Genomic DNA, 14,578 nt, shown 5'->3' with positions numbered 1-14,578 from the left:
AATTTTAAGAACAATATTTTAAATGTACATACATATGTATCTATATTTATATATTTAAAAAGCAAAGATGATTTGTATGCTTTTTTATGTTCGTAATATTATTCCACATAAAGGACATTTATTCAAATAATTTTATACCGTAAAAACTATTTAAGCAATAAGTTTTATATTACTTATTTATATTAATACTAATATCTATAGTAAATTGTTTCTGCAACAAAAAAAAATTGATCAAAAATTCCATTTTATTAAAGTAACATTACATTTCAGCGGAATACGTGGTAAATACTAATCCGAAATCGAAGTATACTATCTAACAAGTGTACTTTTACCTTAATAGATGGCGTTACTATACCCAAATGAATGAAATGCATGAAATTGTTGTACCAATATAAATATGTAAAAAAAACAGCCTTAAAAGTATTTTTACAACGTTTAAAGAAATCATTCTATAAAAAGCCGTATAGTTTAATTATGTACATAAATAAAATTATATTACAAATTATATCGTTTAAGAAAATTCGATGTTTTCAGAATGATATATATGATAATGTCTATCATGGCTGCTACCGTCGTCGTTTCGTGTTCTAGAATGACTAGGCAAATTGATCGAGAAACCACAGAAGGCTGGAGAAAACGTTCTATTTTTTGTTCGCTTTACGTTGGAACGTGAATATTTTCAGGTAAAAAATGGCTATGGACGGAAAGCGATCTATAAAGATGGTACGTCGGCAACTATCACACGTGAGCAAAATGTCTTTCATTATTACCGATCGTATTTATTTCGATAAATGTACGTTACTATAACATTATAAATAATACGTCTGCGATAATATATTGTAGCGATACATCTACAAATTACAAGAAAAATGAGTAAAATATTATTGTTTCTAAAATAGATAAAAAATAAATGTAAAATTTACTATATTATTCTGTAATGAATTTATTTTATATTTTTATTTTATTAGTGTAATCTCTATTATCTGACTTACTTATTTATCTTGTTTATTATATTTTCTTGTTTTTGTATAGGATCCCCTTTCACCAGGACCATGTTTGGATATCAGTGATGATGAACTCGTTACAATATCTGTCAGAGATTTGAATAGACAATTGAAATTGCGTGGATTGTCGAGAGAAGAAATAGTACGAATGAAGCAAAGAAGAAGAACTTTAAAAAACAGAGGTTATGCAGCCAGTTGCCGTATAAAACGGATAGAACAGAAAGATGAGCTAGAATCAGAAAAGACTCAGGAATATCGTGATATGGAAGCAATGCAGGAGGACAATAATCGCATGAGGGAAGAAATAGAATCTTGGCATTCCAAATATCAGGCACTCAAAAAATTTGCTGCAGAAAAAAAAATTCATATTCCATCTGAATTAGAAATCATATAAATTTTAAACAATACTAAACAAAAAATATATATATATATATATATATATATGTATATAAGTACATATAACTAGTTTTTGTAAATATAATGTATAACTTCTAAATATTATGAATAATTAATAGAAATTCATATACTCATCATGATATGATCACCAATAAATAATTAAAACAAGTCTTTATTATTGGAAAAACTTCAATTTAGTATCTGTATTGAAATAATTTATGTGCGTGTTATAATAAAGAAAATAGTTTATTAAATTAATTATTTATCAAATTTTTAAAAATATTATAAGTACTTATTATTTATATCATTTATATAATACATAATTTTATATCTCTTACGTATGTACTTTTCGTAGTACATTAAGTATATCAACAATTCTATAATGCTTTTATTAACTTTGAATATAAAATTGTTATAATAAAGTTGAAAAATTTATATAATTTGTAACTCACAAATACTTTTATTTAAATAAATATCTCATATATTCTCATTCTCTTTAGTACATAATAAAAATATTAATTTGCTAACTACATCAACATTAATTGAATTACCTAATAATCTGTATTTTTGTTTAATTGTTGTACTATTTGGAAATGTAAAATCTTCTGGAAAACACATTAACCTAGACACTTCTTTTGGTGTGAAATATCTTAACTTCAAAGATAAAAAAAGTTGTAATTGATCTTCTGAATATTTTTCATATTTGGTTGATTCAATAAGTCTTTTTTGTACTATTTCTTCTGAAAATGGACAATATACAGAACCTGTACCTTCAATGTAGTGTCCATAAGCTTTTGTAAAACAACAAGATCCAAAATTTTCTGCTGTTCTTATATCTAACAGTGTAGCTCGTTTCTGTAGAATATTTTTAGGAATTAAGTATAATGATTCTTCACAAGTTTCTAAAATATGTTTTAACTTATAACAGATAACACCGCATTCCATATTATCTACATGATCTTTTTCTATAAGCAGTTTATGTTTACTTTGTGGAAGAAGTGTCATTAATCTTTGAGAAAGGCTATGGTCTAATACAGAATCATTGAAACAAAATTTTAAACCTTTTTTCTTAGCAAGCAAATAATATCTATGCCTGGTATTTGGAATACCAAATTGATTTGGACTTAAAATTAATTCTTTATAATTAAAATTGCAATTTTTAAGGCACTTCAGTAATTCTATTCTTGTTTCTGAGTTTTCGAATCCCTTCACATTCTCTAATAATATATACTTTAAAGATGAAATTTGTGGTATAATTTGTAAAAGATGAAACAGTGAACATGATCTGTTATCTAATTTGTCCTTTTGCAATCCTACTCTAGTAAATGGTTGACAAGGAGGACTCATAAGTATCATATTTATATTTAGATTTATAATTTCCTCTTCGCTTATAGATTCAATGTTGCGGTTCATGAGTAAGACTTCTGGAAAATTATGTTTATATACGTTATTGGCAATAGGATTTATATCCACTGCACCAATAACATTTCCAACCACTCCACTTTCTAGAAAATAACATAATAATGAAGAAACAATTAACAAATATTAAATTCATACAAATTTTGTAATGTCTTTTTGGTGCAATTAATATATATGTATAAGATTTAAATTAAATGTACCTCGAAAGGCATAATGCATTCCGCCAATACCGCTATATAGTTCCAATATTCGCATTATAAATGATTCAAAAAAATATTTTCTTTTAAAGAAAAAATATTATATACACTTAAAAAGACACATTCGTTACAGTATAAATAATACACGAATTGATTTAAATGTACATAACCTCATAGTGAAAAGTGCAACAAGGTAACTTGTTTTGATTGGTTACCTATTTACCCGCCGTGATCACATAATTTTCGAATATAAGTACATTATAATGGAGAAATGAATATAGACAATAGAATATAAATAATGAGTGAATATAAAATGGTATTTTTTCGACAACAGTTTATATATAAAAATAAAGCTTATCATCTTGTTCACCAAAATTTTTCAAGAATTATGTCTGAACTCACCGTAAATGCTATTTTCGACATTTATCATTAAAAAAAAAATTTCGTATATTAGATCCCTAGAGCTTTGTAGCACAAAAAAAACATCTACTTTTATTACTGATTTTCTTATAAACGCGATAGAATGATATATAGTTTGTTTCCGTGAAATAACCGATTGCTTGTTTTGTATGCGTTAATCGATGCTCAGATTTTCTAATTCATTTCAAACGCAAGAAAACGTGTTTCGCCATACTTAAAAACAGGCTATTGCATTATTTAGGCATTTTAATGAATTTTCGACTGATGAATTTACGATAAAAATAAGAAAATAAAGATTCAGTCGTTCATGATAATAAGTCTTAAGAATAATTTTCATAATTATTTAAACAATCTTATTATATATATTTAAACAATTAAATGTTATATATATATTAAATATAATATATATTATATTTAAACAATAGTAAGTTCGCATAAACATATTATACGCGAGCGCGAATAAGTCATACCGTAGACTTCGTTTTATTTTTCGAAATTCAAAAAGCATGAACGGTCGTGTTTAATATTGTAGTGATTGAAACATTCAATGTTACGACGGTTCTGCTATCCGTAAGTGGAGAGCAAGTCGCTTCGAGTTAACGTTAGGAGCCAGAATTTTCAATAAGTGGCATGTCAATCTGATATCGCGGGTTTTAAAGTAGAGTCACCGTTAGCCTGTGGGTCTCCAGATGCAGCAATCTGCACGTGGCGAGATCTGGGTCGATATTGCTATTTATCGAATTTCGATTTAATGCAAGTGGTACTGGACGAACGGCTGCATATTTCAATGTATTTTCAAATTCCCTTTAATCCAATTCTAATTAAACATTAAAGCATTAACATTTTACATTGCTAATAATATTTCCACAAATAAGTAGAATTCTATGGACAAATATTAAATATATAAATTTGCAACTAAAATTAAGATTTTGTTGATTATTTGGTCTAAAATAGTAATTAATGAATATATACTTATATTAATATATAATATATATATATATATATTAATTATAATATATATTATAAATAAGAATATATAATATAATATATTATATATTGTTTTTACAAAAATCAAAACATTAGTTCTGTCTATTGCTAGCACTGTCTATGAAATAAAACTCCAAGCACTATTCTTTTTTCGTAGTTTTTCCTATAAAAGAAACTTTATATAGTATTATTATTATCACTATGGTAATGATATATAATATAATAATATAATAATGAGAATAATAATAAGAAAAAGAAATACATTTATCATATAAAATAATATTTGATGTATAAATATTTACTAATTTTCATATCAATTATATTTATTATTCTTTATGCATTTATATCGTAAAATAAATACAGCGTACCTGTGCTGCATCATATTTATCATGGATTACTACACAGCATGTTACACACATTAAAGAAGGATATTAATGTGAAAGAATGAAAATCGTGAGTTCATAGCCTACTAAATTATCTATTCTAACTCAACTAACCCGATCGTTATGTTATGCGTAAGAGTATAAGCTATTCGAGCTTATAGACTGATATGATAGTGCATGAAAGTGGAGTGTTCTCTGCTTGTGCATGTAGTTCATATTTTGTCCATACCTGTCGCTGAAGTCACACACTTTTCGACCGAAAGGTGATGAATTGCCTTAAAGAGATAACCTGACTTGAGATGTGCATACATACAACACGCCAGTTCATAGTTCGTAATTTAACGTAGAATTGCGTCGCGTGTTGTGTTGAGTAGAATATTACAAATTTATCGTATATAATACACTTCGTTGTAATTTGTACAATGTGTAAACTCGAAATATATGATGATATGTGACGACATTTGAAGTAAGATCAGTAATTAGGCCAAAATATATTGCAAAAGAGAAATTCTTCGATAGATAATAACCTTTATTTTAAAACAATGTAATATGTTTTATGACGCATCTTTGAAATAATCCGTATATTTAGACATATTTGACAAATATAAATCATCAAATCTCACATAATTTATCTAAACAACATGAAGTAATATTTACAAGAAATTAAATTAAACTAAAATCAAGCATGAATACATTGTGAAGCATACTCAATTAAGTTTATACATATGAAAATGTTTCGAAGTCGTAGTTGGTTTGGAGGAGGCCTTTGGAAGCCAAAAAATCCACATTCATTAGAGCACCTTAAGTATGTACATTTATTTCAATTTTTTATTATGATTTTAATTTATTATAATTTATGTTATGCTTAGGTACCTGTACAATGTTCTGTCGAAGAATCAAACAGTTTCTGAAAATAATAGAGGTTTATTAGTAGAAACTCTTCGTTCAATAGCTGAAATTTTAATATGGGGTGATCAGAACGATAGTAGCGTCTTTGAGTAAGTAATATTACTTATTATTTAATCTAACATTTTGTTCCATCTTTAAATTTAACCAAAATATGATGAATAATAATTTTTTCACATTGTTCACAGCTTCTTTTTAGAAAAGAACATGCTTTCATTCTTCTTGCGTATTATGAAGCAGAAATGTGGAAGTTACGTATGTGTTCAATTACTTCAGACGCTCAATATCTTATTTGAAAATATACGCAATGAAACATCTTTGTGTAAGTTATATTTTATGTAAACTATTTTTTTTAATTGTTTATTTCGTTTTCATAATATGTATTATATATTTGAAAAATATTTGTAGACTACCTATTAAGTAATAACCATGTAAATAGTATTATTGTGCACAAATTTGACTTCAGTGATGAGGAGGTAATGGCATATTACATCAGTTTCTTAAAAACCTTAAGCTTGAAGTTAAATACTCATACCATCCATTTCTTCTATAACGAGGTAAACGAGGTATACGTAATAAATCTATATGTTTCTTATTTCACTTTTTATCTAATATCATATATTTTTTCATAATTATTTTAAGAAATTCATTTTAATAAGTAATCAAAATTTTAAATAAATGTTTGTGTGTACGAAATATATACTTTACTTTTGTTATTTTGCATAATTTGAATCACATTTATCACACAAACATTATGTTTTATATATAAGAATACTTTGTAATTTAACATTTTTATCAGCATACCAATGACTTTCCTCTATATACGGAAGCCATTAAGTTTTTCAATCATTCAGAGGGTATGGTTCGTATAGCAGTAAGAACTTTGACTTTAAATGTATATCGTGTGGAAGATGTGTCTATGTTGGCATTTATAAGAGATCGCACAGCAGCACCTTATTTTAGTAATCTTGTATGGTTTATTGGTAATCATATTATAGAATTGGATACGTGTGTCCGAAATGATGCAGAGTAAGTTTTATTGCAACATTTCATATTTTCGTATTACTACTACGAATGAACAAAATAAATAAATAAATAAATATATTATTATTATTATTATTATTATTATTATTATTATTATTATTATTATTATTATTATGTTATAGTCATCAAAGTCAAAATAGATTATCAGATTTAGTGGCAGAACACTTGGATCATTTGCATTATTTAAATGATATACTTTGCTTAAATATACCCGACCTTAACAAAGTACTTTCAGAACATCTGTTGCATAAATTATTAGTTCCACTATATGTATATTCTTTAATGAAACAAAAAGATCTTATTTGTCAAAATCAGGTAAATTATATCATCTATAATATCTTACAATAATATTAATAGATCTTTAATATTAATAATTTTTTAATTGTTAGGACGAAAGAAAATATGTCAGTGTGGTTGTGGCATTATTTTTACTTTCTCAAGTATTTTTGATTGTTTCTCACGGACCTCTTATATATACTTTAGCAGCTGTGATATTTAAATCTGATTTGAATATGATTCAGATAGGAGTACGAAAAGTGATTGAAACATTTAGCGATATATCATCAAATAAATCAGTCGAATTTTCACAGCCAAAAGAAACATTAGAAAAATCCTTAGAAAATCTAAGTGAATCATTAACTATTTCAGAAAATCTTAATGATGATGATGATGATAATAATGTAGAATTTACAAGTGAGACTGGAGAAACTATAGATGAAAAATTACAAGATTTAAATAAACCTAGCACATCACGTATTCATGTGTTGTCCTGTGATACATCTATTAAGAGCTCTGAACAATTAGATATGAATATTCCGACTGAAGAACTAGAAGATATAAAACATTTGAATGTTACTGATGAAGAAAAAGAACGTTTGGCACTAGAAAGTCCATTAACACAGAGTCAAATACAACATAATGCTCTTGAACTATTATCAAACAAACCATTTTTAGAAACTATACTGAATTCCTTATTTTGTACAGAAAATGATTATGCTGCATTATTTGGACTGTGCTTACTTTATGCATTAGCCAATAATCAGGTAATGGATAAATAAATACAGAATAATAATAATAAATATAAATTTTATGTAGTAATTTAGTAATTTTATTTATAAGGATATAAATCGTGAAACAATGAATTTAGTTCTATCTCTTTCACAGAATGCAGAAACAAAGAATTGGTACAATGATATATTAATAGATAGACTAATTCATATAATCTCTCTAAGCTGTCAAATAAGTGAGTTATAAAATCAAATACAATTACTAATTAAAATAAGTATCTATTTCTATGATATTAATAAATAGAAATTCTTTTATTGTTAGATGCTAAAGTGAGACTTGTTACATTAGAATTAACAATCAAATTGTTGACACAGTTAGTTTTATCAGAAGGACAAAGTCTTCTAAAAGATTCGCATTTAGCAGCAATTGAAGCAGCAAAAGAACAAAGTACAGCACTTTTGAGGAACTTTTATAAGGTATGTGATCAAACATGGACATATTACAGTTATGAAATTACTGAAATTTCTTTCATGAAATTTATTAGAATGAAGAGATATTCTTGGATATGTTTGAGGACGAATATAACGAAATTCAAAAAAGACCCTTAAATGTAGAATGGTTGATGATGGACAGTAACATTTTGTTACCTCCTACGGGTACCCCAATGACTGGTATTGAATTTAGCAAACGATTACCATGTGGTGAAGTAAGTATTCTTCTAAATTGAAAATTTATATAAAAAAATTTCAATATTTATACTGTATAATAATTACATTTATGTAGGAGGAAAGAGCGCGTCGTGCGATTAGAGTATTTTTCTTAATTCGGGAATTATCTTTCACTATTAATATGGAAGAAGAAACACAGTTACCCTTAACAAATCCAGATAAATGTGTAGAAGTTACCAACAAGCTTGATCTAAGTAAAAGTTATTTGTTTTCTCTGAACAAATTAGTATCTTTTAATAGTAGTATCTGAAAATAAAATAAATGATTGCTTTATGTAAGAATTAAAAAAAAGATAAATATCTATATGGCATTAATATTGGTAAACAATTAAAATATATTTTTGTGATTCATGAAACATGTTTTAATTCTGATAACTGTTACAGATAACAGTGACTTAATATCATGTACAGTTATATGGAAAGATGGACAAAAAATCCATTGGTTTTTGGTCGTTGATGTAACACAATTAATTCTAGTTGAACCTGACACTACCAGGCTTGGGTGGGGCGTAGCAAAATTAGTAGCCTTTTTACAGGATATTGAAGTAGCAGGTGACAAGGACGATTCCAGATATTTGAATTTAACTATATACAAGCCTTTGAGTAATAGCACAGGCAATAGAGTTCCGTTACTATCAACTAAATTTATATTTAGTGACCACATTAGATGTATGGCCGCAAAACAAAGGTATTATATAAAATAGTTTATATCTACATAAAAAACATATTACGAAATTCTTTTATGATATAGGTTAACCAAAGGTAAAATAAAAGTACGACAAAGAAAGATAAATCAAATTGCTCGATTATTGGATATACCAACAAGTATACCTCATTCGTCTACTCCCCCAAACTATGCTTTACGTAATATGCGACATGACCGTAAGCAAATCATTATATGATCATTAAATTTTATTATTAGCAATATATAACATATAATATTTTTAATATTAATTATTTTAGGTATTCTTGGACGTGGACAAAGGCAGAAGGATCAATCAAGACCAATGTTTACGGTAAATAAAGTTCCAGGATTCGCTGCACAAATGCGCAGGGAACAGGTTCTTAGACCTGTTCTTGGTCTTCCATCAACTAGTTGTAAGCGTGTTGATAATAACTCTAATGAGAAGATTCATGAAAATGGTTTACGATCTAGAGATAGTTCTCCAAAAATGCCACGTCCACGTAGCGAAGAAATACCTCTTGAGGATATGCGTAATCGTAAAACATCTTTAACGTCTAATGGAGCAAGTGCATCTCATATATGTTTAGAGAAGAAAGATAGTTGCAATCCTGGTAGTTCAACTAATAGTGAATCTTCATCTATAATTAGAAAACGTTCCGAAGAAACATCGTTTACTTCTCCTCAAAATAAAGAAATTAAACCACGTAGAAAGGGTCAAGTGGAGACAGTGTAATTATATAAGAATAGAATTATTTTTAAAAATTGGAAAAAGGAAAATTTTTGTTAGGAAATTAATGAAAGAAGAAAAATGTATATACATTTTCGAAATAGAAACAAAATCCTCAATCAATTTAATCTGTAACTATTTGTATGTCGTTCGAAATTTTTCAAACTATGTTTTTTCACAGTATTTGGTAACTGATATTACAGGTAATTACTACTGCCTCTTGTGTAATTACATACTTTACCATTTGCAGTTACAAAATAAACACTTGTATAAAAAATAGTATATTCGCGTTAAATTTTAATAAATGAATATATCATGATAAATATTTCTGTTACGTAATTACATATTTTGTAGATACGTTTTATTCTTTATACAAATATCATATTTATTGTTTTTTTAAATGTGAATACTACTTCATTAGTACATAAATTCTTGAATAATGTTTCTCATAATGATTTAATGTATATATGTTTTTTAATCTAGAATAAAAGTAATTTAAATTATCTATATAAAATATTATTTGTGTATTAAAAATGTTTTGCATTCAATATTTATAAGACTTCTTTAATATTTTTAAGTGCAATGGTATTTTGTTTACTTTTAAAATAATGTGGGAAATTTTAATACTTATTAACATTATAATCATAATTTAATTTTTCCTTTTCTACAGGTATTACATCTATTTCCAACGTATATAGTATCACTTTCTTGTAAATTATATTAAATTTGGTATTAAAAACGGAAATTGGATATTGTAAATAAATATATTTAAGAAGGTTATTAGAATAATGTTCTAATTTCAGAGTAAGCTTTAAGAAACTGTAAATTCTCTTAAATGCATCTGTAATAATGGTATAACCTCATGTCCATTTGGACTATTTTAGTCAAAAGAAATTAATTCAGCTGTTTCAGGCTTTGATTCTTCTTTTGCTGGAGTACTTTCTGCTGCTGGTGGAGCTGAATTTTGTGAAAATGTAAATGGTTGGCCTTGGGTAGCAGAAATTTGTGTCATTCCTTGCATATTTAAATTAGGTCCTGTAGGACCTTGTAGAGATTGATTTGATGGAACCATTCCAGTACCGCCTCCACCAGAAACTTGTATAGTAGTTGTTCTTTGAGGTGGAATAATGGTAGAAACATGCTGTTGTACTGGAGCTCCTTGTGGAATAGGTATACCAATAGGTTGTGGTCCAATTTGTGATGGAAGTACAACTTGTCCAGGTGGTGCGTGCGTCGCTGGAACTATTTGCCTTGGTGGTGGGGGAGCTATATTAGTAGGTGGTGGTACTGATTGAGCTATACCTATCTGATTTGGTAGACCCGATATTTGTGAATTGTGAGGTCCTTGTGGCATGTGGCTTGACGGTACTTGTGTCACTGGAATATGACTAGCAGTACCTTGTTGAGCAGGACCTATCTGATGACCAGTTGGTTGCTGAAGTTGTGTTATAGGATTTGTCACTTGAGGCATCTATTATAAAAAAGATAATAAAAAGATTTTAAATTATATAACTCTTTGTCATTTACTTTGGAAACATGAGATTATTGTTTATATACTTACCATTGCAGTATTTGTAATTACAACTCTACCTACATTTTCCCGCGATTGAACTGCTGAATCAGTTGCAGCTGATTCTTGATTTGTCATTGTACCTATTATATGAGGGGGTAGAGAACTCATTGGTGGCATGTTATAACCTTGCATAGGATATTGCCCCATTGAATGCTGTCCATACATATAAACACCCTGATCTGTTGGAGACATAGGATTATAATTTGATCCAGGTCCTTGATATTGCATTTGACGAACTGGAGATCCTTGTGAATGACCCATATATCCTGGCATAGCTTGATAACCACCTAAACAAAAGAAGAAGAAGTTAATACATAATATACTGAAGGACGTAATTAAAAACAAATCAAATAATTTTGATTTTTATAAAGCAAATAATTTAATAAGATTTACTCATTATATATTGTTGTTTTTGTTGCTCTTGTCTCATTTGCATTTCTCTTTCTTGTTCTTGAATTTTTTGTAAAGCTAATTGTCGTTGATACTGTAAATAATCCTGTTTCTTTTTTCGCATAATTGCTAATTTCTGTGCCATTAACATCTGTCGTTGCCTTTCTGCTTCCTCCGCTTGTCTACGCAATTTCTCTCTATGCTCATCTCGTAAAGCATCTAAAGCAGCTCTGGCATCTTTAATTTGTGTTAACTTGTCCTGTAGACCTTCATAATATACTCTACTATCATCTTGCTCTTGAATATATGTTAATAATCTATTGAATAAAGTTATGTTTTAATTATGAATAATAACAAGTAAATTTTTTAAACCTTTAAAAGTTCATATTTTTTGTATAAAATACCTTGAATGCATACGTGTAATATTTAGAAATAAATTTTGTACAGAACTGTCAGAAGTAATAGGTCTTCCTCTAGAAGAATTACTTTTCATTCTATTTACAAAAATTTCTACTTGAGATCTTAAAGCACTGACAAACTCTTCCATTTCTATATCAACTTCTCCATTTTGCTGTTTTGCAATGACAATTTTCTGAGGCATAGGACTGCTTATATTAGGTGCAGAAGGACTGGTTACATCTGTTCTTCCACTATGCTCTTCTATTGCTGTTTGTCTTTGCTCCCAATATCTACGATTTAAATATTTTGCAAGTTCAGGGTCAATTTCTTCTTCATCCTGAATTCGCGATGGACTTGGTCCCTACAAAATGAATATATCAAATAAAACTATCAATAAAATAGACACATGGTATGTTTATATGTATTCAGAATATAATATGATGGTTAATAACTGTAATAACTAACAGGAGATGGGGGAGGTGAATATGTTGTTTTAGATACAGAAACGGCATTAGATTTCAGAGCATTTGTTGCTCGTTTCTTTTCTCTCTCTTTTTGTTCTGCTTCACTTTGACTTAAAGCTATAGCCAATTGCAGATCTTCTTCTTCACGAATTTCGTCCTCTGTTTTTCTAGGAGGAACCTAAAAATACTTGTATATTAATTTAAACGAAATAATTTACTCTTCTTTTTTTCTTACCTGTTGTTGTTGAGCCAAAGAACTGCTCAAATATTCAGCTGGTAAATCAGTTTCTTTTGATTGGGTAGTAGAAGGCCTAAAGATATAAAATATTATATTATAAAAATAATATAATAACAAGAATTATATATTCAGAAAGAATTGTACTAACTTATTAACTTGTTCAAAACATGCTTCACATACTCTAACTTCTTTTTCAAATCCAATTTTAGGTAATGTAGATACTTTACTCGAGCAATGACCACAAAATACTTGACCACAGGCTCTGCAATGGTGTTTTCGTTGAAGAAAAGTAAATGTTATACGACAACGGTGACAAACGTCACCATTTGTCCACTCAGGAGCAGTATCAGCCATGAACATTGCGTCGCTTTCTTGTAAAGTAGGGAATATATGACCTTCACTTTTCATAATATTTAATGTATCCTAGAAATATAAAAGTGATATTTTCATTCAATATACCATGAACATTATTATATAAAATAAAATCTTACCTGCACTGCCCTATACTTAGGAATATTTCGAAATGCATATGCCCAAGCTTGTATTAATTCAAATATTTTCTGTCTAACATGTTCATGAGTTGATGATTTTACTAATTCTTTAAGTTGTTCCATATATTGTTTAGTAGCGATTTCATCATGGATACGTGATCCACAATTTTTAACACAAGATTCTAATACCTATTCAATAATACGTGATACAATATTAACAGAAAATTGTAAAAGACAATAAATGATACAATAAATATATTTCAAAGATTTTAACTTACTAGCAGAGCATATGAAGCTACATGTGGATTAGGATTGGTTAGTTTCTTTTTTATAGCAGCAAGTGCTTGCTTTGGCCTGTAAATAAAATAGAATACTAAATACTTTTAATGAAATAATGATATTTGAAGTAAATACAATATGGCCGCATTAATAGCAAACTATGGGAGAAGATAATTGGCTTATCATTAGTCAGAGATGTATGACTAATTCAGGTTCTTACATACGTATGATGAATATATATATATACATAAAAATATAGATATATATTATGTATATGTAACAGTTACACATACACACATACGCGTTGAATATTATTAAAGTTCATACAGGTTAACTTTGTTATATTAGGAATATTAAATATGTAAAATTTACTTACTGAACATCATTTTGCCGTATAAGATCGGAAATTTGTAAAATTGTAGGCCAGTCAGGTTCAAGCTGTAAATGACTTGTGGCTTTATCTGTAGTTAAATAACAAAAAAATAATTATAAACGAACGATGTCCGACATTTTGTGAGTATTAATGGAACAAAAGAAGTGGAATTTACCCAACAGTCTGTCGAAATTTGTAGTACGAAACATAGTGCACTTTTCAAGGATTACTTTTCTTTGCCTAAACTAATTTTTGTGTTACTTTCTTTCAATATAAACTTTATCACTAACTGCACAATAGCTACAATCAGTTTTGATAATAACTTTGCTTTCGAACACTTCTTCACAGTTTCTTCAGTATATGAGGATCCCAAAGCTTAATGTAAAAGATTGCCTACGACTTTAATTTTGTACCTAGAAAGTTAGGAGGCGCAGTAATACATCAGTGCGATTTCTTTATGTCATGTGT

At 28.1% G+C, this 14,578-nt stretch overlaps 5 protein-coding genes across 11 annotated transcripts in view; 2 read left to right on the top strand and 3 right to left on the bottom strand.

Moving 5' to 3' along the window:
* Nucleotides 1–1,134, bottom strand: part of wake (ankyrin repeat and fibronectin type III domain containing protein wide awake) — a 96,615-nt gene extending 95,481 nt beyond the window's left edge. For both annotated transcript variants that reach the window (XM_035873481.2, XM_035873483.2), the window contains exon 1: nt 993–1,134. The gene's annotated coding sequence lies outside the window, so the exon portion shown is untranslated. The remainder of the gene's footprint in view (nt 1–992) is intronic.
* maf-S (MAF bZIP transcription factor K) lies at nt 414–1,398 on the top strand. Of its 2 annotated transcripts, none has more exons than XM_035873497.2 (2): nt 414–723; nt 1,033–1,398. In XM_035873497.2, exons 1-2 carry the CDS (start codon nt 691–693, stop codon nt 1,396–1,398), a joined length of 399 nt encoding a protein of 132 aa, XP_035729390.1. In that variant the 5' UTR covers nt 414–690. The 2 variants fall into 2 exon arrangements, with proteins under 2 accessions (XP_035729390.1, XP_035729389.1); XM_035873496.2 differs by having other exon boundaries at nt 436–744.
* Nucleotides 1,399–1,840: 442 nt separating this feature from the next.
* Mt2 (tRNA (cytosine(38)-C(5))-methyltransferase) lies at nt 1,841–3,782 on the bottom strand. Its single transcript, XM_035873495.2, has 2 exons — nt 3,020–3,782; nt 1,841–2,905 (listed from the first exon to the last, which is right to left on the bottom strand). The coding sequence occupies exons 1-2, from the start codon at nt 3,072–3,074 to the stop codon at nt 1,878–1,880; spliced, it is 1,083 nt and encodes a 360-aa protein (XP_035729388.2). The 5' UTR covers nt 3,075–3,782; the 3' UTR covers nt 1,841–1,877.
* A 1,261-nt stretch (nt 3,783–5,043) lies between these two features.
* ema (C-type lectin domain containing ema) lies at nt 5,044–10,211 on the top strand. Of its 3 annotated transcripts, XM_085659969.1 has the most exons (15): nt 5,044–5,611; nt 5,676–5,804; nt 5,901–6,034; nt 6,121–6,269; nt 6,512–6,741; nt 6,879–7,071; nt 7,146–7,799; nt 7,876–7,999; nt 8,086–8,240; nt 8,309–8,470; nt 8,548–8,686; nt 8,876–9,179; nt 9,243–9,373; nt 9,455–9,507; nt 9,648–9,789. In XM_085659969.1, the coding sequence occupies exons 1-15, from the start codon at nt 5,532–5,534 to the stop codon at nt 9,651–9,653; spliced, it is 2,643 nt and encodes an 880-aa protein (XP_085516095.1). In that variant the 5' UTR covers nt 5,044–5,531; the 3' UTR covers nt 9,654–9,789. The 3 variants fall into 3 exon arrangements, with proteins under 3 accessions (XP_085516095.1, XP_035729383.2, XP_085516094.1); XM_035873490.2 differs by having other exon boundaries at nt 9,455–10,211; XM_085659968.1 differs by having other exon boundaries at nt 5,045–5,611; nt 7,921–7,999; nt 9,455–10,211.
* A 282-nt stretch (nt 10,212–10,493) lies between these two features.
* Hrs (Hepatocyte growth factor regulated tyrosine kinase substrate) lies at nt 10,494–14,527 on the bottom strand. 3 transcript variants are annotated; one of them, XM_085659971.1, is made up of 12 exons: nt 14,286–14,527; nt 14,114–14,198; nt 13,737–13,812; nt 13,459–13,647; nt 13,116–13,390; nt 12,965–13,040; nt 12,731–12,907; nt 12,271–12,626; nt 11,870–12,183; nt 11,465–11,763; nt 11,206–11,374; nt 10,494–11,145 (listed from the first exon to the last, which is right to left on the bottom strand). In XM_085659971.1, exons 1-12 carry the CDS (start codon nt 14,317–14,319, stop codon nt 10,784–10,786), a joined length of 2,412 nt encoding a protein of 803 aa, XP_085516097.1. In that variant the 5' UTR covers nt 14,320–14,527; the 3' UTR covers nt 10,494–10,783. The 3 variants fall into 3 exon arrangements, with proteins under 3 accessions (XP_085516097.1, XP_035729386.1, XP_035729387.1); XM_035873493.2 differs by having other exon boundaries at nt 10,496–11,374; nt 14,286–14,526; XM_035873494.2 differs by lacking the exons at nt 13,459–13,647; nt 13,737–13,812; nt 14,286–14,527 and having other exon boundaries at nt 10,496–11,374.
* Nucleotides 14,528–14,578: the final 51 nt, after the last annotated feature.

This window comes from Vespa mandarinia, chromosome 10, assembly GCF_050613455.1.
Source record: "Vespa mandarinia isolate Hongniang chromosome 10, ASM5061345v1, whole genome shotgun sequence".
NCBI lineage: Eukaryota > Metazoa > Arthropoda > Insecta > Hymenoptera > Vespidae > Vespa > Vespa mandarinia.
Note: the sequence above shows the minus strand (reverse complement) of the source record. Positions and strands in the feature narration are given on the sequence as shown.

What these genes read in the sequence shown, in the direction of transcription:
- maf-S (XM_035873496.2), top strand. Translation starts at nt 691, where the DNA reads ATGGCTATGGACGGAAAGCGATCTATAAAGATGGTACGTCGGCAACTA. An exon ending in TACGTCGGCAACTATCACAC is followed by an intron (nt 745 to 1,032) that starts GTGAGCAAAATG and finishes GTTTTTGTATAG; the next exon opens with GATCCCCTTTCACCAGGACC.
- Mt2 (XM_035873495.2), bottom strand. Translation starts at nt 3,074, where the DNA reads ATGCGAATATTGGAACTATATAGCGGTATTGGCGGAATGCATTATGCC. An exon ending in AATGCATTATGCCTTTCGAG is followed by an intron (nt 2,906 to 3,019) that starts GTACATTTAATT and finishes GTTATTTTCTAG; the next exon opens with AAAGTGGAGTGGTTGGAAAT.
- ema (XM_035873490.2), top strand. Translation starts at nt 5,532, where the DNA reads ATGAAAATGTTTCGAAGTCGTAGTTGGTTTGGAGGAGGCCTTTGGAAG. An exon ending in ATGCATTAGCCAATAATCAG is followed by an intron (nt 7,800 to 7,875) that starts GTAATGGATAAA and finishes TTTATTTATAAG; the next exon opens with GATATAAATCGTGAAACAAT. An exon ending in TTTTGAGGAACTTTTATAAG is followed by an intron (nt 8,241 to 8,308) that starts GTATGTGATCAA and finishes GAAATTTATTAG; the next exon opens with AATGAAGAGATATTCTTGGA.
- Hrs (XM_035873493.2), bottom strand. Translation starts at nt 14,319, where the DNA reads ATGTTTCGTACTACAAATTTCGACAGACTGTTGG. An exon ending in ATACGGCAAAATGATGTTCA is followed by an intron (nt 13,813 to 14,113) that starts GTAAGTAAATTT and finishes TTTTATTTACAG; the next exon opens with GCCAAAGCAAGCACTTGCTG. An exon ending in TAGCTTCATATGCTCTGCTA is followed by an intron (nt 13,648 to 13,736) that starts GTAAGTTAAAAT and finishes ATTATTGAATAG; the next exon opens with GTATTAGAATCTTGTGTTAA.